Genomic DNA, 22,830 nt, shown 5'->3' on the forward strand with positions numbered 1-22,830 from the left:
AAATGGCTTGGCCTTGGATGCAAGCCAAATTTTTGAATAGGACCACATCCCTATCCTATATGCTGCATTGTCACTCCATTGTGTACTGATCTGACTATAGAAGGCATTGACAGGTTGTGTAACATATCAATATGATGTTAACAGTAATGGTTTCAGGACAGGCAAGTTCACAAAAAGCTGCAAAGGTAGCTAATCATAACTAGGCTGGCCCCACACCCTAGAGGAGACAATATAATTTTCTAGACTGAGCAGGGTTGCCAACCGTCAGTAAATTTATGGACAGTCTGTAAAAATTAGCCCAATTTTAATGTGTCCATAAAGTCTGTACAAAATTTTAGGTGTCTGTAAATTTTGTAAAAGTGCAATAAAATGTAAAAAGAAAACAGCAATTATTCTATAACAGTGAAATTTCTTCTGTGCTGTTTCAGCCATTTTACTGTGGAGCAGTGAAAATTAGACATTTTAGGTGTTTATTTAGTCCAATGGCTGAGGTGACATAACATGAATGACGTGATCGACATGATGTTATCATCTACATTATCCTGCTGAGTTAGGATACAGAGTGACCTGGATAAATTGGAAGATTGGGCCAAAGAAAATCTGATGTGGTTCAACAAGGAGAAGTGTAGAGTCCTGCACTTGGGATGGAAGAATCGCAACCATTGTTATAGGCTAGGGACCAACTGACTAAGCAGCAGTACAGCGGAAAGGGACCTAGGGGTTATGGTGGATGAAAGTCTGGATATCAGTAAATGGTATGCCCTTGTAGCCAAGAAGGCTAACGGCACATTAGGGTGCATTAAGAGGAACATTTTGAGCACATCTGGAGAAGTGCTTGTTCCCCTCTATTCGGCACTGGTGAGGCTACATCTGGAATATTGTGTCCAGTTTTGGGCCCCTCGGTGTAAAAAAAGATGTGGATGTGCGGGAGCAGGTTCAGAGAAGGGCAAAGAAAATGATTAAGGGGCTGGAGCACATGACTTCTGAGGAGAGACTGAGGGATTTTGGCTTCTTTAGTTTCCAGAAGAGAAGACTGAGAGATGATTTAATAGCAGCCTTCAAGTTCCTGAAGGGAAGCGCTAAAGAGAATGGTGAGAAACTGTTCTCAGTGGTGTCAGATAGCAGAACAAGGAGTAGTGGTCTGAAGTTGAAGAGGGAGAGGTGTAGGTTGGACATTAGGAAAAACTACTTCATCAGGAGGGTGGTGAAGCATTGGAATGCGTTGCCTAGAGAAGTGGTGGATTCTCCATCCCTAGAGATTTTTAAGTCCCAGCTTGACAAGGCTGGGATGACTTAGATGGAGTTGATCCTGCTTGATGCAGTGGGCGGGACTAGGTGACCTCCTGAGGTCCCTTGCAGCCCTATGATCCTGTGATTCCAAAGAATGACAATGATTATTTTTCACTTTTGGCCATTTATGTTGTCTTAATATAGTATAAAAATTATGTCCGTAAAAAAATTGTCTGTCCATAAATTTTCCCATTTTGTCCGTAAATGAAATTTCTGTGGGTTGGCAACCCTGAGACTAAATAAATGATTGATGAAACCTTGAGCAAAGATCCTTGGAGAAGATTAGTCTTTCTCTCAATTTTTTATTTTATGTAAATATTTTTATTTATATTTTCATAAACATAAAACAATTTACTTGTGGACAGAACAAATTGGACTATGTCTTTATAAAGAAATTTCACTTTACTATTGATGGAAAACTTGAAAGTGATGCAAGATGTTTGCCATTTTTTAGGGTCTTTGTAGGGATTAAAATTGTCAGTCCCTTACAATGGCTTTGCCACAGTCATCTTATTCATGGGCTTGAAAGAATAGCTATATTTTCAATTATTATGTAGAACTTTTCATTCAAGGAGCTCAGAGTTCACATATTTTATTAGGATAAACCTCAGAATGCCTCTTGTGAGAGTAGATGTATATCTTTACTGGTTAGTAAGTGATGCATGGAAAAGTCAGGTTATCAGTCATCCATTGGTTTTCTGAGAATTGGTTTTTGGTTTAGATTTTCAAAAAGCTCCAAAGTTGCAGAACAAGCTCTGCCTATTTTTGGCTTTATAATTGAACATGGATTTTTATGATTTATGAGCTCCTGTTTTACATTGCTTTAAGTTAAAACACATACAAATGAACCCTTAAGCTTTGAATCCTACAGTAAGGCTTTATTTTTCAGAATGTTTGGCAGGTACTGCTCTAGAGGGTGGCAGGCAACTCTACCAAATGTTGCAATTAATAAATTCACTGCCTTCTAAAATGAGATTGTAACACACATTGGATGACTGTTGTTACAGTTGAGGATACTTGTTTCTTCAGCCAAAAGGGTTGAAAATCATATCCACTGTTCTTTTTCCTTGTTAGCAAAAGATAGTAACTATAAGGGAAGATGAATTAAGCCATGCTCATTTAAAACTAACATGTTTGAACTAGACAATAAAAGAGAGATAAGCTATGACTGGTAAGTTATTTTCACACTCACAGGTCTTGTTTACACTTGCCCCCAGCTTCGAAGGGGGCATGCTGACGCTTTGAAGTATGACACTTTGAAATTGCGGCAGGGGAGAATTAGCCTAATGAAGTGCTGCATATTCACCGCAGCACTTCATTAGTAATCTCCCATTGCCCTGATTCACACGCCCCCTTCGAAGTTGGGGAAGAGTGGAGACCCAGCCACAATGTTCCAGCAGTTTGTCAGATGACTGTAACTTAAATAAATTTAGGCATGTTTTTCATGGACCCACAGTTATGATCAGGCTGACCTCTTTGCATAGTTTGTATTAATAGTAATAATTAATTGCACCTTATGTCCCATACCTGTGTGTCTGACTTTTTAAATCTATAAAGCAAAACTGGTGCTTCATAGCAAGTCCCAGAATTTGAAAAAAATCTTGGATCAGGTTCTTCCTTTACTGTGTATGGAACAAGATAGAAAAGCTCTATAATCAATATTGGAAGAAAATCAGAGTTCATATTCTCTGTACTGTTATGCTGTAGTTCACTTACAATATAATCATGATGGACTGGGTATCACAGCAGGTTTAAATCCACAAGGGGTCTAGTTTTAGGCTTTAAACTGAAAGTGGCTATGGCCCTAGTGCAGGTCTCCCAGCATTCTACTGTGAAAACCATCTCCATAATCGGAGTAGCTAACAGCACTGACGTGCTGGTTGGTGTGAGTTTCCACACCCTTGCACCAGAAAGTTACAGAGCTGTTAAGTGTCATTGTAGACTTAGTCTCAGGCGCTTCATTTATGTCAGTGGAGCTACTATGATTTATACTGGTGCAACAAATAACTGAACTGAGGCAAGGATGGTAATAGATAGGTAGCCATATTAGTTTGTAATGTAACGAAACAAACCAGCAGTCATGTAGCACTTTAAAGACTAACAAAGTAATTTATTATAATTCTTTAGATCTCCAGATCTGAAAAAGTGGGTCTGAGCCATGAAAGCTTATCACCTAATAAATTATTTTGTTAGTCTTTAAAGTGCTACATGACTGCTGGTTTGAGGCAGGGATGTTAGGCCCTTGGTACTTTGCTTTGCATCAGTGAATTCATGAATTAGTTATGTCCTGAAGTGACCTGTTCCCAGCTAAGTTCAGGCAACCAATCTTTAAAAAATGGTACGAGATTTTAAAATAACGTCTGCCACTTTCTAAAAGTGGTTCCTCCTTTTTTCCAGCATTCTTTATTTAATGTTGGTTGTGGGTCTGTTGTTTATCTTTCAGACTCTTCCATTCCAACATTGAACAGTTCACCTAAGACGATGGCCTCTGTAGAGTCCCTTAATTTACACAAAAAGTAAGTTTTGTTTGTTTTTTATTTTAACAAGAATACTATAAACTCTGGGTTAATGGATCAAGTTCTCTTTAGCGGGCATTGATGGAGTGGTGGTGAGTTGTTTTAGTGATTTCTTAAAGCAAGTTCTTACAAATGTAAATATTTTAATTGTGCTAATTTCTTGTTCTCAGTGGCCCTCGAGATTGAAGGCCTCTGTCTCTCCTTGCTAAAAGCTTCCCCAGATTACCATACAATGGTATCTCATCTCTTCTTTAGCACAGCCATCTTTAAGGGTTGGAGAATATTTCAGTCATAAGTCCATTCATTCCGTGGCGTCCCTACGGAGACTGTCTTGATGTTGCAAAAGAGTGTTGCTTGAAGGGTGGGTTTATTTTTTTTAATGTAGACATTAGGTATAGTAAAGCTTGATTATCCAGCATCCCTGGGAAATAAGGGTTTCCAAATAATCATATTTTCCAGTTAGTCTAGCAGGTCCAAGCCCCACTCTGCTGACCCTTGTGGGGTGAAGGGGGACTGCTCATAAGGCTGGGGAAGCTGCCTCACTGGTGTCAAACCTGGCAACGCTGCCAGCCCCAGCAGTGCAGCTAGCCCCGCTCTGCTGTTCCCAGCAGTGGTGGGCTGCGTTGCGGCATCTGGCCCTAGCCAGAAGCTGGACCTGCTCTGCCATCCCTGGCCTGGAATTTGTTTTTGCTCTGCTGGCCGTAGCCAGCGGGAGAGGGTGGGGAAGGCCCTGTGGCAGCTGGCCCCAGCAAGGCAGCTGGCCCCAGGATAGCTGCCCTGAGTGCCCCTTTCCTTCTGTCCTACGTAGCTGATTAGTCTGTTTTCATTTCATTTTTTTTCTATCTCACTGTTATGTTTTCGTCATGCCAATGTATTTTCATCAGAATTTCCAGATCTGAAGAAGTGGGTCTGTCCCATGAAAGCTCATCACCTAATAAACTATTTTGTTAGTCTTTGAAGTGCTACATGGCTTCTTTTTTGTTTTATGATCATACAGACTAACACAGCTCTGTGATGGCTTTTAGTGTGTTAGATGGAGACCAGCAAACTCTGAATAAAAACAGTTTTTAAATCTTCCACTCATTTAACCTAGATCTAGAGGAGTGGTTGTTCCCCTCTATTCGGCACTGGTGAGGCCACATCTGGAATATTGTGTCCAGTTTGGGGCCCCTCAGGATAAAAAAGATGTGGATATGCTGGAGCACGTTCAGAGAAGGGCAAAGAAAATGATTAAGGGGCTGGAGCACATGACCTGCGAGGAGAGGCTGAGGGATTTGGCCTTACTTAGTTTCCAGAAGAGAAGACTGAGAGATGATTTAATAGCAGCCTTCAAGTTCCTGAAGGGGAGCTCTAAAGAGGATGGTGAGAAACTGTTCTTAGTGGTGTCAGATGACAGAAGAAGGAGCAATGGTCTGAAGTTAAAGTGGGAGAGGTGTAGGTTGGGTATTAGGAAAAACTACTTCATCAGGAATAGTAACAGAGAGTAAGCCGTGCTAGTCTATACACCATCAAAACAAAAAGCAGTCAAGTAGCACTTTAAAGACTAGCAAAATAGTTTATTAGGTGAGCTTTCGTGGGACAGACCCACTTCTTCAGACCATATCCAGACCAGAACAGACTCAATATTTTAAATTAAATTAAATATTGAGTCTGTTCTGGTCTGGATATGGTCTGAAGAAGTGGGTCTGTCCCACGAAAGCTCACCTAATAAACTATTTTGCTAGTCTTTAAAGTGCTACTTGACTGCTTTTTGTTTTGATACTTCATTAGGAGGGTGGTGAAGCATTGGAATGCATTGCCTGCAGAGGTGGTGGATTCTCCATGCTTAGAGTTTTTCAAGTCCCAGCTTGACAAGGTCCTGGCTGGGATGACTTAGTTGGGGTTGATCCTACTTGATGCAGGGGACTAGACTAGGTGATCTCCTGAGGTCCCTTCCAGCCCTATTAGTCTATGAACCTACACTGGTTGCAAACTAAGGCCTACCCTTGAGATGAAAAGCTGCGTGTATTAAGAACAATGTTCCCTTGTTGCAGAGTATCATGTTATAATTTTATTGAAGATGTGTATTTAATGAGCTTCTATTAGAAATGAGCTAGCTACAATAAGGTCATGCAAAATATGGAGTTTATATGTTTTGATGTTTGCATTTGTCATGTATTTTTTCATCCAAAATTTCAGTGTTCAAGACACATTTATTAATTAACTTCTTAAAAACACTGTGTCAGATGTAAATATTGTTATACTAACTTTACAAGTGGTTATAGTTAAGAGCCTTAAATCAACTGTTACTGAACGCATGGAACCTTTCTGTGATTAGCTCAAAATAAATAGCATTCAGGAATCCTAACTCCCAGACTTTTTTAAAACAGCTAGATAACTGTGCCAAGCATGTCAGCAAAAATGATAATTTAAAACATACACAGATAGTTTGTGCAGAATTGTATCATGTCTGCTTTGCTCGTGCAGAACCAATAAGTTGTGCTCTCAGTATGGGCAAACTAACTTTTCATATTTACAAATTTGTACTGGTATTGGGAAAATAAGCAAATTAATAGCTATTTTAATGTCAATTGAATGAAAACGGAAGGAAGAAAACAGTATACAACAGTGTTTCTCAACTTTTATTCATAAAGTACCCCTTGTAAAAAAATTATAAGTACCCCCAGACTTCTGTCACATACACCTAAGGGTATGCATACCACTGGTTAAGGAAAATCTTCCTAAATTAATCTGAAGTCTTGAAACAAGTTCCATTTAACCTTTCCAGATTACTGTACCCTTTTCAGGAGTCAGATTTGTTTTGCATTCCAAGTTACACCTTACTTAAAACTACTTATGATAACAGGCAAAAATATCACAGAAGACTACTACTGAAAACTTGCTTACTTTCTTCCATCTAATTATCAAACAAATGAATTGGAATAGAAATATTTTACTTGCATTTCAGTGTAAGATGTACGATGCAGTAGAAACTCATTGTCTGAATGAGCTTTTAGATGTTACTGATTTTATTAGTGTTTTTTCTCTAGCCTGTTGTAAAACTAGGCAAATACCTAGATGAGTTGGTGTACACCCAAGGGTACATATACACCTGGTTGAGAAACACTGGTATACAGTACTTGCCAGAGGGACAAGTACAAAGTCAATAAAGAAATACATTTCTAAAACAATTGAAAATTAAAAGCAAAGATGCAATGTAGCATTTGGCTATATCCTTTTATAAGGCCAAAGAAACTTAACCAAATATTCTTCATAGTTAATTGCATTGTCATTTATACCACATCACGATACTTAAAAAACTGTGAATATTTTTTATTTTTTAAACGGTGGCTATGTTGATGTACATTATAAATACAAAATGTATTTCTTTATTGGCTTTGTACTTGTCCATCTGGCAAATGCTGTATACCAGTGTTTCTCAACCAGGGGTTCATGTGGCCTTGGGTGTACACCAACTCATCTAGGTATTTTCCAAGGTTATGCATGACTGGTCATTTGTAGAAGTAATTTGCCCAGTTTCTCTCTGTGGACATAGGCACATGCAGATTAGGCATTGCATTTGTGTGTGTGTGAAGCTGTACGCTTTTCCAGTATATGTAATTATATTATCACATATGTAATGCACATGTTTAGGTGTCAGTTGAAGTTTATATGAAGTTAAAACACCACATTCCTTATGTTTGAAATAGTTATGTACAAGTGAACAGCCAAAATAATTCACATTGTTACATTGTTTTCTCATAATTTTTTCTAGATTAAACAAGTGCTATTTAATGAAATATATAGTTTAATCTTTCAAATCACATATTACTCATTTTTTGGAATAATTAGTATTGTATACCAGATGCAAGTATTTTTCCATATTATATAACAAATCATTCACCTGTCTAAGGGCCATAATATCATAATGAATTTTCACCCGTTAAGGTTTTAACCTGAAAGGTTACTGTTATATAATTGACTTTCGTAGGATTTTTTTTTGTCTGATTTATCATTGATTTTTTTTTTAAATGAATGCATCCATGATTATTGGTACCAAGGATTACAGGATTATTTAGCTGATGGTAAATTACTTGAATATTTCCAACCTGAGTTGCCAACTGGTAATAAAATATGGTTCTAGAAAAGCCATCACATATTGATACCCTCAGTAATTTGTAATTTATAACTGTTCAAAGAAGCCTATTAATCTCTTTGTCTAACACGTTGTGTATTTTTCTCTGTATATACTGGAATTACAGGAAACATCTACTGAAATTTCATTTTCCTCAGTATTATTATCATCATTACTTTATGTATTATTTGTTTAGAGTAGTGCCGAATATCAGCTAGGTTCTTTCCAAGCATACAACAGGGGATGATCCATGCCCCAAAGGAGTTTGTTTGAGAGAGAGAGGTGCATACAGATAGACAGAGGTCAGACAATGGAAGCAACAAAAGAGTTTTCCTGTGTGAATCAAAAAGATTTACTAAAGGTGGCAAAAGAGGAACATAAATGTGGAGAACACCTCACAGACCACTTCAGAGAAGCTGAGCAATGCTAACTGGAAGAAGGCATGTATGTAATTTTTTGAGAGACTGACAGAACAGATTGATTGAGAAGGATAACTAATGAACTATAATGTATTTAATGAATAGTCTAAAGAATACTTGCTTAAAAGATATAATTATCATTTCTGATGGAGTTTATATAGCATGAATCCAATTTTTCTGAACTTTAGAAAAGATCTTTTTCAGATCTTTGAAATTAATTTGAACAGAAAAAAAAAGCCTCAAAGGATAAGAAGGTGGAATTTTTCCCATTGGTTGTATGTTGAAAGGAAATCTCTTATCCATGGTTTAAAAGAAATTATTTAAAATGATATTTTATTTTATTTTATGCTTTTAATGGGCACATTAACCCTTCTTTTTACTGGCTAAATAGAAAACATTACTCTAAATACCAATGAAGCTTCTGTGCAAGGGTTATTTTATAGGGAATTCCCACTGTTGCAACGACTGATTCAACGGCAGTAGTTTTAGTAACATTGGGAGCTTTGCTGAAAAAAGGCTGTAATATTTTAAGCACCATATCAATTAACTATGGTCTGAGCAAGGTTACATCGCATGGTGCTTAATACACTAACTCTACTGCAAGTCTCCTAATGCTGCTAATGCTGGCAGAGCTAAACTGGTATAAACAAGTCTGTATACAGCCAAATCCAGGTCATTGGATTTATGTGAGTTGTCTGGTTGACCCCAGTGTAACTCCTCACATGAACATGGTGGGAGTCAGGAATGAGGGCATGTGGATTTTGTTTCAGCTCAGTAAGTTATCTGCTGTGTACCCTTGGGCAAGTCACTTTACCTCTCTGAACCCGTCTATATTCCCACTGTGTGTGTACCTTATTTATTTAGCCTATAATCTCCTTAAATCAGGGACTCTTGTTTTATTTGTTTGTACCCAGCACAGTTCAGTGCTTACAGTGAAAATTATTTTTAAAACTACCTGAAAAAAATGAACCATCAGCCGAATGTGTGCACTGTAACTTTAAGAAGGAGCACTGTATTGCATTTGTTCTGGTAACCCCTGCTGTGTGGGTCCAAACATGGACAGATGCTGTCTGCTTACAGTGCTGCTCCCTACTTTAGAGGGGATTCATCTTCCTTTGCAGCTAAGGTTTTTGAGGTGAGAGAAACACAGAGAAACGGTATCAGAGAGATAGCCATGTTAGTAATCTTCGAGAACAACAAGAAGTCCTGTGGCACCTTATAGACTAACATATATTTTGGAGCATAAGCTTTCGTGGGCAAAGGCCCACTTGGTCAGATGTGTCTGATGAAGCGGGACTTTGCTCACGTAAGCTTATGCTCCAAAATATCTGTTAATCTATAAGGTGCCACAGGACTTCTTGTTGTTCACAGAGGAATGGTGCATTTCCTTTTATAAAGAAATGAAGACAGGCAAATCGAGCTCCTTGTTCATGATTTTGGGGGAGTGGTGATGTGAATTTACGAGTTCATTTCCTACCTCCATGAGAAACGTTTTTAAAATGTTAAAATGGAATGAAATAATATTTTGCCAAAATAGTAGATCTTCAAAACTGTACATGTCTCGCTCTAGACTAGAGCATGCCCTGACTGCAGACGGGTCATCTGTTGGACTAAGAACTACAGCTCTCTAGTTTCCCTCTAGCCCCTTACCCTCCTTGTAATCCAGATGAGGGTATTTTCATAGTGCATATCTTCAAGCATGCTTGCTGTAGGCCCATTAGATTTTATCTAAAATGGACAGACATTGAAATTCTATTTGTCTTTAGTAATTCATTAAAAGAAGTGTCTCAGCGTATTAGCACTGAAAATTATGAGACTGTTTCTGGGAACCCTTTTCATTATTTTATAAAAGCTCAATACATTACTTTTATTTTGTAAGATATATTCTGATTATTCAGTGAGGATCTAAATAAAAGATCATCTCTATTCTTTCAGCTTGTTTCTTCAAGAAAACCAAGTAAAAGACCGTATTGCTAAAATGAATCAGAAATAAAGAGAGCAGTATTGGAAAGATTGAGATAGTGCAGAAATGTGACTTAAAATAATTTTATTCTTTGCTTACCTCATCACAGGAAAAAAGTAAGAACAACAGGAAAATCTTCCTTACATTTTGCTATCTATTAATTGTCCATTAAAAAGCAACCATTACCAATATTTATTTACAGCATTTACTTATATATAAAGTAAAAAGAGTGAATTGTTTAATAATGCTGGTTCTGCATTAACTCATCTGCTGTGGATGAAAACACTAGTGTTAGTTTTTAAACATAGCTTTAATTCACTGCCGTGACAGAGTGAATGAAAACTTCTGAGGGTTTTTGCTATTTCTTTCATGGGTAGCTTATCTGTCTGTCTGTTGATTAGTTGGCTTTTTTGTGTGTGTGTAGTGCAATCTATTAGGAAGATTGCTTTAAAAAGATCAAAGAGACGGAGTTAGCTGTATATTGTACTTGACCCTAATTGAAGGATCATGGAGGAGGGACAGGGTGTAAATTCTAGGATATATCAAAAAGACGCATCTTGTCTGTGACCTGTTTGCTGACAGATGGACCTGCAGGATCATCATCATATAATCATATCTGATGCAGATGCACGTAATTTTTATCACATTTGTGCATTTTGAGACTTGAATATTGTTATAAATCCCCATCCCATACAGGGAAAAAAGTAAACATTCCTTCAATAGGTGACTTAGCCCATGTGACGCACATGGTTTCAGACGAGATTAAATAGAGACACAGTCTGTGTCTGCTGAGATTTTTGCTTTTTTTAGCTGATTAAAGAAATTGCCCTGCATGTAATTGTTGTCCTACTGACTTGAAAATATTGAGTGCCTTTTGGATGCTTTTGTTCCTCTTTTTACTGAGATCTTGAAGAATGTCCCTGCTTTCACTGATGGATGAAGATGAACCAGAACATTTTGATGGGCTCTCTCTCTTGTACTGGTATGCCAAACCATTAGGTTTTAATAGCATTTTTATAGTGTATGAACTAATAAAAGTTCAATAAAGGTATTTTCAAAGCTGTGACTCCTTTCAGTTTTGTTTTGGTACTCTAGAATATCTAGCTTTTAATTAGTTTTAATATCCCTTATTAGGATCTTATCTCACAGCTATTAGTACTGCAATTCTGTGCTAGCACTGAATATATTATTTGGAATGTGAGGTTTTAATTTCTGTTTGTTTGTTTCTTCTGCAAAAGTCCAGCATCAGTCAGTTATACATACAGCACAGATGTTCTGTAGCTTCACTTGGGTATTATTTGGTATCAGGTTTCACTTGCTTTTCTCAATATGTAAAATTGTGTAATAACATTTCTGACAAGATTTTGTAGGAGAGAGAAGAATGATGTATCAAATGTTGTTTGGTTTATATTAAATATTAGATTTAATCTTATTTTTGTTCTTTCACAAAGTACACTAACGTGTGTTTTTTAATTACTGCTTATTCCAATGCCATAAAAATACTGGGGATGAGATTTTCAGAAGCCTCTTAGGGTCACATTCTCAGCTGGTGTGAGTAGTCATAGACCCATTCTATTCACTAGAGCTATGATGATTTACACCACTTAAAGATGTGGCCCTAAGCGAATGCTGGAGCACAATTCACAGTGAAAGTCAATAAGGCTTCTACACCTAGGTCACTTGATAATTTCTGAAAATCCCACTCTTTTTGTTTTTGAGTCATAAAGTCATTTTAAAGTTCATGTATTGTTGAGTGTCTTTTGAAATGTTAATTGCAAAGTTTGAGCTCTCAATTTTCATTCAGGTATATCTCATGTTAAAATCACAGCCCTACTTAACCCTCTAAAATGTAGTTCACACAATCTGATTTGTAAATATTGCATTTTGAATTGTCAGCAGTTTTCTTCAGAATGTTATGAGCAATCATTTCTTTTCCAGTCTTCCCCCATATTTTAGATATTACAGGGCAGCTTTATAAGTTTAGCATTTGTATCCATTGTGTTCCCATGGTTTCCCTTCACATCGTGGGGCTGGGGCCAGAGACCCCTCCCCGGATTCCTCTCCTTAGTGCGGGGCTGGAGCGAGAGCCACCATTGTACTGTAAGTAGGACTATCAGCTAGGAATAAGGGGATTTCGAACTTTCGAGGGTCCTTTTGAAAAGGACCCCTGTGTAGATGAGCCACACACGAGCGAAACACGGCACTTTCAAGTGCCGTGGCCGGCAGCATGCTAATGAGGCACTGAATATTCATTTTAGCACCTCATTAGTATTCTCCGATTTGGCCATTAGCATGGCCGTTCTGAAGTTTTCCCCTAGTGTAGACACAGTCTTAGTGGTTTTAAAAAGTATCAGTGGCACTCCTGCCATACATAGTGGTCAAAAGGTCAAAGGTCAAATTTTAGCACTCTGCTTCAGAAGGGTTGCTGACTCCTGCACTAGAGATTTACACTGTTACTACTCTAATAATATGTATCTAAACGCACAAAAACACAAATGTTATCTATTAGTATGTCCCTAAAGTTGGAATCAGGGTCATTTAAAGTAGGAGTCATTTAACTTTCAGGCCATGTGTTATTTGCAACCTCCACAGTACAGGGTGAACCTCTCTAATCCGGAACACTCTTGTCTAGCAACATCTGTAATCCAGCATGATTTTAGTTAGCTAGACAGCCACTTATCATGGGTGAAGCCAAGTTTCCTGTGGTCCCATAAAGTTTATTTCCAGCAAGCAGTCCTGGCTCTCAGTGTTCTGTGTAGTTATTTATCTGTAATTTACACCTAACTGTTTTCTAAGAGCTCAGTAGGAAGTGGAAGTGTTGGAAATGTGCTAGAAAATATTGGCCTCTTGTCGTCTGGCAAATTCTCTAGTCAGGTACTCATCAGGATCCGTAGGTTCAGCCTGTGTTTATAACGTTCAGTGAAGTAAATGTGTTTGCTTTTTTAAAAACTAGATGTATAATTGCAATCACTTCAATGTGTGTACATTTATATTTCTCCAAGTAAATCTTCAGGACTAAAATTGCAGCAGCTCTAATTTTATTTATTTATTTGCTTGTTTTAGGACTATTATGGGACCTTATGGAATCAATCGAGCTGTTCACCGCATTACTTTTTCTGACTGTCAGAATGGATTAGGTAATTAGATAACATTTTTGACTCTAAATAAGCAAAATTTTGAGAGGTGCTGTGCACCTTCTGCACATTTCCAATTCACACTGACATCAGTGGGGGTTGAAGTTTCTCAGTCTTTTGACATATTTGTGTGAATGTGTTTTTGCAGTGGAGAGGATGACCAGTTTCTTGCTTATATCTGTTTTTCAACAGGGATTAAAATTATTGGAGGTTATCAGGAGCAAACTGAAGAAGACTATGGAATTTTCGTAAAGAAAATTTTGCCTGGAGGGATTGCTGCTATAGATAGTAAATATTTTTATATATTCTGTAGAATCTCTCGTTATGCAGGAAGCTGTCAAGAAAACAAAATAGCTCTTTAAATTTTATTTTCAGTATGTACCCAGAAAATAATGTGTAGGTCAGCAAAGATGCGTCATTTTTCAATTTATATTGTGGAGGAGAGAAAGGGAGGCTGTGGAGGATTCACAGTAATGGGCATCCATTCAAATCTAGATCAGGCCAGCCTGAAATCAGTTTATGATCTGTCCACATTGTCAGCTTTCTACACTGTGAGATGTTGAAAGCCCATGACTTCCAGTGGCTTCAGTGAGAGTTAAGGGCATTCAGCATATCACAAGATCAGGTCCTTTGTTTAGAAATAGTTCTAATGAGTTCATGTGAACGTTTTATAATCATGTTGTAAGTGGTTTATGTGGATGAACCAAACTATGTTGTATAGAATTTAACTGCGGAGAAAATTCCACTCTCTACTAGGTCACTTATGTGCACACACGCACAAACACACATGGTTTCTGAACTTCTCAGTCATTCTTACATTGGATTGCAGCAAAAGTAAAAGTCTGTTTTCCATTTTTCCCCTGTTATACAGACTTTTGCATTATTACTACTTTTGTGGGAACTAGGACAAATTACAAAGGGTGAATATGAGCAAACAATACATATATGCTGGGGCAAGACTAGAAAGGCAAAGACCCAAAAAGTGCAGTCTGGCTAGAGACATAAAGGGTAACAAGAAGACATTCTGTAAGTGTATTAGAAGCAAGAGGAAGATCAAGAACAGGGTAGGTCCATTGCTCAGTGAGGAGAGAGAAAACTTGGAAATGGCAGAAGTGCTTAATTACTGATTTGTTTTGGTCTTCACCAAGAAGTTTGATGAAGGAGTGCTTAACCTAGGCTGTGTCTACACTAGCTCCCTTCTTCGAAGGGGGCACGGTAATCAGCCTGTGCAGAGAATACTAATGAAGTGCTGCAATGAATATGCAGCGCCTCATTGGGCTAATAATTCTCCCCATGGCAACTTTGTATTTGTGAACTTCAAAGTGCCAGCATGCCGTGTAGCCTCAAGCACTTTGAAGTACCCGTGCAACTTTGAAGTTGCCGTGGCGAGAATTAGCCTAATGAGGTGCTGCATATTCATTGTAGCACTTCATTAATATTCTCCTATCAGGACACTATGTAGACACAGACATAGTGAATGCTAGTGGGAAGGGGATAGGCTTAGAAAATAAAATAAAAAAAGAGCAAGTTAAAAATTACTTAGAAAAGTTAGATGTTTGCAAGTCACCAGGGCCTGATGAAGTGCATCTTAGAATACACAAGGAGCTGAGAAAGGAAGTATTTGAGCCTTTAGCTATCATCTATGAAAAGTCATGGAGATCAGGAATGATTCTAGAAGACTGGAAAAGGGCAAATATAGTGCCCCTCTATAAAAAGGGGGCATAAGAGCAACACAGGGAATTACAAACCAGTCAGTTTAACTTCTGTGCCAGGAAAGATAGTGGAACAAGTAATTAAGGAATTCAGCTGCAAACATCTGAAGAAAATAAGGTGATAGGTTTAATAGCCAGCATGGATTTGTAGAAAAACAAATCATGCCAAACCAATCTGATAGTCTTCGTTGGTAGGATAATAAGTCTTGTGGTTAAGGGAGAAGTGGTGGATGTGGTATACGTAGACTTTAGTAAGGCATTTGATATGGTCTTGCATGATCTTTTTATCAATAAACTGGGTAAATACAACTTAGATGGGGCTACTATAAGGTGGGTGTATAACTCGCTGGGTAAACGTTCTCAGAAGGTAGTTAATAACATCTCACAATCATGCTGGAAGGGCATATCAAGTGGGGTTCTGCAGGTGTCTGTTTTGGGACCGGTTCTGTTAAGTATCTTCATCACTAATGTAGATAGTGGCATACAGATCACGCTTAGTGAATTTGCAGATCCAAAATCTGGACAAGCTGGATAAATGGCCTGAGGTAGACAGAATGAAGTTTAATAAGGACAAATGCAAAACGCTCCACTTAGGAAGGAGTAATCAATTTCATGGATACAGAATGGGAAGCGACTGTCTAGCAAGGAGTACTGCTGAAAGGGATTTAGGGGTCATAGTGGACCACAAGCTAAATACGAGTCAGCAGTGTGACACTGTTGCAAAAAAAGCAAACATGATTCTGGGATGCATTAACAGTAGTGTAGTGAGCAAAACATGAGAAGTCATTCTTCCGCTCTACTCTGTGCTGATTAGGCCTCAGTTGGGGTATTGTGTCCAGTTTTGGGCACCGCATTTCAAGAGGGATGTGAAGAAATTGGAGAAAGTCCAGAGAAAAGCAACAAGAATGATTAAAGGTTTAGAGAATATGAGCTGTGAGGAAAGACTGGAAGTATTTGTGCAAAATTACCTGGTGACCCTTAAGTGAACGGCCACACTCGGGCACGTTAGGGTGAATTGCATGGGCACTTGAACAATGTGGTGAGGTACATGGGGTGGAAGCAGGGTCCAGAGACCCTTTTAAATTGTGATAGGGTAATGTGCCTTAGCACAAAAGGCTAAACCACAAACTCCAGACCAAGAACTGAGGAACCAAGTGAACTGGGGAAGTCTAACCCAGTTAGCAATGGAATTTACTGAAGTGCTTGCAGACTGCACTGTCTGCAGCAACCCCCCCAGTCTAAAATTGACAAACAGGAAAACCCTATACAGAAAAGAGCCATGGCCTCTGACCTAGCAGCCCAGAGGCGCCAGCTGCATACCTTAAAAGGGAAAAAGAAGTATGGGATGTATGGTTGTGTAAAAAGGGGAGGGGGCTGAGAGGGGCTGCAGGCGAAGAGAAGCAGAAGCAACCAGGATGTGATGTGTCAGGCCTTGGGTGGAGCCAGCAAACGGCAGATCATAAAAGGGGGCAACAAATTAAGGAGGAGGAGGAACTCCTGAATCCTGGAGAGACCGGATGCGGTCTGCGACAAGGACTGATCACCCTTCGCTGCTCCTCCTGCCTGCTCACGAGTTAAATAGAGTAGTGTGTGAAAACCTATTGGTACCACGAAGAAATTTGTAACAGTATAGCTTAGATAGCCAGATGCAGTGTTTTATTGTTTTGTTCCTGTACCTGCTCAGCTACATAAGTAAAAGTTAGCAGTTGCATTTTATCTCTGACTTTTCTTTTGATACCCTACGGCTACGTCTACACGTGAAGCCTACATCGAAATAGCTTATTTCGATGTTGCGACATCGAAATAGCCTACTTCGATGAATAACGTCTACACGTCCTCCAGGGCCGGCAACGTCGATGTTCAACTTCGACGTTGCTCAGCCCAACATCGAAATAGGCGCAGCGAGGGAACGTCTACACGTCAAAGTAGCACACATCGAAATAGGGATGCCAGGCACAGCTGCAGACAGGGTCAACGGGCGGACTAGCGCTTCCGGGGCAACAGCTAGCCGCTCCCTTAAAGGGCCCCTCCCACATACACTCAGCCTGCACAGCACGCTGTCTGAGGAGCCATAGGCACACAGACCCTGGGCGCTGCAGTCATGGACCCCCAGCAGCAGCAGCTAGAGGTCCACCCAGCCCTCCCGGCAGGAGCAGGGCTTGCCCTGGCTCATGCCATGTGGGAGGCAGCTGACTACCTTCTTGCCCCAGGGGAGGAGATGCCGGCGGCTGTGGAGCTACCCCACCAGCACCGACTGGTGGGAGCGGCTGGTGCTTGGGGAGTGGGACGACGACCACTGGCTCAGGAACTTCAGGATGACCCGCCAGACATTCCTGGAGCTGTGCCAGTGGCTCACCCCCGCACTCAGGCACCGGGACACTGCCATGCGGCGTGCCCTCCCTGTGGAGAAACAGGTCGGCATCGCTGTGTGGAAGCTGGCCACTCCGGACAGCTACCGATCTGTGAGGCAGCAGTTTGGTGTGGGAAAGGCCACCGTCGGGGCTGTCTTCATGGAGGTAAGAGAACCCACAGGGGGAGGCCAGGGCAGGGCAGGGCAGGGCAGGGGGGCCAGGGCAGGGCAGGGCAGGGCCACGCACACCCTGCTCACCCCTCATTGGGGCTGTCCCATGTGCTTTCTCTGCAGGTCGTGTGTGCCATCAACGCCATGCTCCTGCACAGGCTCGTGAGGCTGGGGGACCCACATGCCACTGTCGCCGCCTTTGCCACCCTGGGCTTCCCCAACTGCTTCGGGGCTCTGGATGGGACTCACATCCCCATCCGCGCCCCGCATCACAGTGGAGGACGATACCTCAATCGGAAGGGCTACCATTCTGTCGTCCTGCAGGCCTTGGTGGACAGCCGGGGACGTTTCCAGGACATTTACGTGGGCTGGCCTGGCAGCACCCACGACGCCCGGGTTTTCCGGAACTCGGGCCTGTGCCGCCGGCTGGAGGCGGGGACCTACATCCCCCAGCGGGAGATCCCTCTGGGGGACACCACCATGCCCTTCTGCGTCATCGCAGATGCGGCATACCCCCTCCGGCCGTGGCTCATGCACCCCTACACGGGCCATCTCTCCGCTAGCCAGGAGCGCTTCAACGAGCGCCTGAACCGTGCGTGCCAGGTGGTGGAGCGCTCATTTGGCCGCCTCAAGGGACGCTGGCGATGTCTCCTGACCCGCCTGGATGCGGGCCCCAACAACATCCCCCAGATTGTGGGTGCCTGCTGTGCCCTGCACAACCTCGTGGAGAGCAAGGGGGAGACCTTTCTGCAGGGCTCGGCTGCGGAGGCCGGCAGGGCACACGTGCAGCCACCTGCTGCCCCCAGTCGGCAGGTGGACCCAGAGGGGACCCGGGTCTGGGAGGCCCTGCGGGCCCACTTCGACCAACAGGCCGCGGGGTGAACTCTGCCCAGGCCCCCTACTGCCCGCCCCTTCCTCCCCCACACTCCTGCCCCAACGCTCACACCATGGAGCACCCCACCGCCCCCGCCTCCCACTCGTCCTGGACAAATGACAGCACGAACGTGTGGGTGAACGTAAACTTTTTTTTCCTCTTTACCAAACCTTTTTTTTTTTTTGTAAATAAATAAATATGTGAAACAGAAACCAAAAAGGAGGGACAAACGTTCAACAAAAGCAAGATGTGCACAAATAAAACAATATACAACAACAAAGCAAAGAAGTGTGCGCCATCAACAAAAAAGAAAAGCAGGGAGGAGAACGGGGAGAACTATTTACATGGGGGGGACAGGGCAAACGGGGGCACCAAAAACAAACATTCAAACTATATACAACAAGGGGGGGGGCCACGTCCCGGGCCCCTAGAGCCCAGCACTGGGCGTGCCCGGCCGGGAGCCCTGCCGTGCCTGCAGTCTGGTCCGCGGCTGGGTGGGAGCGGGCTGGACAGGAAGGTACCGGCGCCGGCGAGTCTCAGGGGGCTCCAGGGGTCCCTCGGCGCTGTGGCCCTCGCGGGTGGGTGGTGGGGCGACGGCGGACGGCCCGGCGACGGCTGGAGCAGCTGGTGGTGGGGCTGCAGGAGCGGGCAGGGCGGGCGATGGCTCGGCCGGCGCGGCATGGGGGGCCAGGTAATCAACCAGCCGGTTGAATGTCTGCATATAGGCCCCCCATGCCTCCTGGCGCCAGGCCAGCGCCCGCTCCTGCAGCTGGAGGTGCTGCTCCGACACCTCCAGCTGCCGGCGGAGGATGGCCAGCAGCTGGGGGTCCGTTGCCGCCGCCGGTAGTAGGCGCAGGGTCCGCCGTCTTGCCCTCCGCGGGGCCGGTCGTTCCTCGGCCGAGGGGCTGCCCTGGAGCGAGGGTCCCGGAGGGCTCTCCGGGACAACCGAGGCCTCGCTGGCGCTCTCTTCTGGTCCTTCGGATGGTGCAGGTGCAGGTGCAGGACACAGGAGAGGAGGGGGGAAAGAGGAATGGAGACAGGCGTTAGTGTGGGCCCCGAGCCGTGGCCTTTGTCCCCCCGGCCCTGTGCTGCAGGTTCCCCATCCCCGGGAGATGCTGCTGTGATGGATGGGGTTCAGGGGTCCCCCTGCCCTGCACCCCGTCCCCTGGTGGGAGCGACTCTCACTTCACCCCGCAGGGTCTGAGAGCAGGAGAGCTTTCTTAGGCCACAGATGGCCAGTTTCTGGCAGGAGTGACAGCACCAGCTGTTGGAAGAGACAGTCCTTCCAACCCGTCGTGGGGAGAAGACCCCAAGGGGGGCCCTTCTGGGATGCAGCTTTCCCCCTCCTCTGGCTGGCTGCCTACCAGCTCTCCCTTCCCCTAGCCTCTACCTGTGGCCCCTGCCCTCGCTCCCCAATTCCAAGCCAGCTCGGCTCCTCCCTCCTGTTTGCTCAGGGCAGAGGTGTCACTTGCCAGCTGTAGCGCCAGGATCCTCCTTTGGCACTGGGAGCTCCTCGGCTCCTGTGGCTCATATGTAGCCTGAGTCTCCCTTTGGCACTCTCCCCACTCCATCACATGCTGCTGCTGCAGGGTGTCCCACCCCCTCCTCCCGGGGGCCCCTCGAGGTTCCGCTGCCCCCTGGCCCGGGGATGGGGCATGGCACTGTCATGCAGGGTGGCGGGGGCATGGGCTGATGGCTGCAGTGCTGTGAGGGCCATGGCGCTGGTGTCCTTGGGGCCATGGCCATGTGAGCGTGTGGGGGGCCCTGGACACATCTGTTACCCCCGCCCCTCAAGCCCCAGGGTGTCCACCAGAGAGGGGTACCTACCTGTGGGTCCGCTCCCATGGTCCGGAGATCCCCGGGGGTCGGAGGCCCTGCTGCTGCTCCAGGATGGCAGGAGGAGGATCTGCAGGCTGGATTCTGTGGAGGAGGAGCCCCCTTCCTCCTCCTCCTCCTCCTCCTGCCGCGATGTCCCGGGGATGGCCTCCGGGGGGGGCCCCAGGGGTGCGGGGCTTGCCTCCGGGTCGGACTCCGGCTGCAGGGCCTGCTGGGGCTCGTCAGCCGAGGTGTCAAGGGTGGCCGGAGGGGAGGAGGTGTGCCGGGAGCCCAGGATGTCCCTGAGCTCCCTGTAAAAGGGGCAAGTGACGGGGGCGGCCCCAGATCGGCTGGCCGCATCCCGGGCCCGGGCATAACCCTGCCGCAGCTCCTTCACCTTACTCCGGACATGGTCCGGAGTGCGGGCAGGGTGACCCCGGGCAGCCAGGCCGTTGGCCAGCCGAGCAAACGCATCCGCGTTCCGCCTCTTGCTCCCCATTACCTGGAGCACCTCCTCCTAGCTCCAGAGCCCCAGCAGGTCCCGCAGCTCGGCCTCCGTCCAGGAGGGGCCCCGCTGCCGCTTCCCAGACTGGGTGGCCCTCTGGCTGGGCTGGCTGCCCTGGCTCCCCTTGGGGGGGGTCCCCTGGGGGCGCTGGGGGGGCTCCTGGCTCGCCATCGCCGCTCTGTGGTGGGCTGAGGGCTCTGCAGGCTGCCCGCGTGTGCAGGCTGCAGCCTGCACGTTGCCTCAGCTTCCTGCAGAGTCAGGGCGGGGGAGGGGACCTTTAAGGGGCCGCTCCACGCGGCCACCAGTGAGCTGAGGGGCTGGAGAGAGCGTCTCTCAACCCCCCAGCTGATGGCCGCCATGGAGGACCCGGCAATTTCGACGTTGCGGGACGCGGATCGTCTACACTGTCCCTACTTCAACGTTCCGAAGTAGGGCGCTATTCCTATCTCCTCATGGGGTTAGCGACTTCGACGTCTCGCCGCCTAACGTCGAAGTTAACTTCGAAATAGCGCCCGACGCGTGTATCCGCGACGGGCGCTATTTTGAAGTTAGTGCCGCTACTTTGAAGTAGCGTGCACGTGTAGACACAGCTTACCATAGCTATGTGTATTGCTGTATGTATGTCTTTAGTTTTATGAGTCTGTAAGGGTCACGTGTAAGGCTGAGGCAAAGACGCCCCAGGACCCCGAGAGGGCTTTGACCCAATGAGCGGGAAGTTCTGAAAGCAAGCTGCCTCAGCTGGGAAGCGTGGTCCGCTCAACCTCCGTGTTCTACAGAACAGAGTGGTGTTTGTATCTGTACATCACTTTCTCCTATTAATCCTGAAGTCCTAGCCCCTGAAACTCAAAACTCACGCTTCTTGCGGATAGATAACAGCTCTTAGAAATCAGGATAGATAACAGCCAATGAATTCCACCAACCCGTGGGCTATTTTAGAGAACTACTGGGAGTTAGAAAAACCCCAGCAGGGTGTTTCTTTTCCTTTTGGGTGTAATCCTATTCCTCCTGTTAGTAGTGTGGTGTAAGCCACAGCTATAACTATGTCAGTTTCGTAATAGCACAATCACTCTCAGTGGAGCAGGCCATCACTGAGAAGCAGCCCTCCCCTTTCACCAGTCCAACACTTCACTCACCTCCACCCTTATTTAGGACTTGGAGCACAGCATATTTGCTCCTCAGTGTTGGGCTTGTTTAGTTTAGACAAGAGAAGACTGAGCAGGGACGTGATAGTGGTTTGCAAGTACCTAAAATAGTGTTACAAGGAGGAGGGGGAAAAATTGTTCTTCATAACTTCTGAGGATAGAACAAGAAACAGTGGGCTTAAACTGCAGCAAGGGAGGTTTAGGTTGGACATTAGGAAAAACTTCATAACTTTCAGGGTGGTTAACCTTTGGAATAAATTGCCTGGGGAGGTTGTGTAATCTCCATTATTGGAAATATTTAAGAGCGGGTTAGATAGACATCTATATGGGATGGTCTGGAATGGTACTTGGTCATGCCGTGAGGGCAGGAGACTGGACTTGATGACCTCTCGAGGTCCCTTCCAATTGTAGTGGTCTATGGTTCTATTATTATCTTTTGTTAATCTCTTTATCAGGCCGGCTGCTCACTGGAGACCTAATTTTAGATGTCAATGGAGAAAATTTAGTTGGTGTAACCAGTGAAAGGTATGTTCATAAAGATAATTAAATGTTTTCCTGGATCTTGGAACAATGTTATTAATACTGGGATTATACAATCAAAGAATTTGGACCAAAATAATACTGATTAAAAGAGTATAACTGCACCAAAATCCTTGGAGTTGCATTTAACGTTGCCTTTGTCCCAACCTACCCAATACAGTATAGCTGTCCTTTCTCAACAAATATCCTTGACATTAGTGGGGGTTTTGCCTGCAGAAAAGCTGATTAAAAAGATTTCATGTATGTTGCAGAATGTGTGCATAAATTCGTGTGAAAATAGTATTA

At 44.0% G+C, this 22,830-nt stretch overlaps 1 protein-coding gene across 2 annotated transcripts in view; it reads left to right on the top strand.

Moving 5' to 3' along the window:
- The window catches only part of STXBP4 (syntaxin binding protein 4), a 278,419-nt gene that overhangs the window by 2,061 nt on the left and 253,528 nt on the right, over positions 1–22,830 (top strand). The window contains exons 2-5 of one of the 2 annotated variants that reach the window (XM_075014469.1): positions 3,734–3,806; positions 13,366–13,439; positions 13,629–13,724; positions 22,461–22,530. In XM_075014469.1, coding sequence (XP_074870570.1) covers positions 3,772–3,806; positions 13,366–13,439; positions 13,629–13,724; positions 22,461–22,530 — 275 coding nt within the window. In that variant the 5' untranslated portion in view covers positions 3,734–3,771. Of the gene's footprint in view, positions 1–3,733; positions 3,807–11,232; positions 11,285–13,365; positions 13,440–13,628; positions 13,725–22,460; positions 22,531–22,830 lie in introns of those variants that run through there. The other variant, XM_075014468.1, reaches the window with a different exon arrangement.

Source organism: Carettochelys insculpta, chromosome 20 (assembly GCF_033958435.1).
Source record: "Carettochelys insculpta isolate YL-2023 chromosome 20, ASM3395843v1, whole genome shotgun sequence".
Classification (NCBI taxonomy): domain Eukaryota; kingdom Metazoa; phylum Chordata; order Testudines; family Carettochelyidae; genus Carettochelys; species Carettochelys insculpta.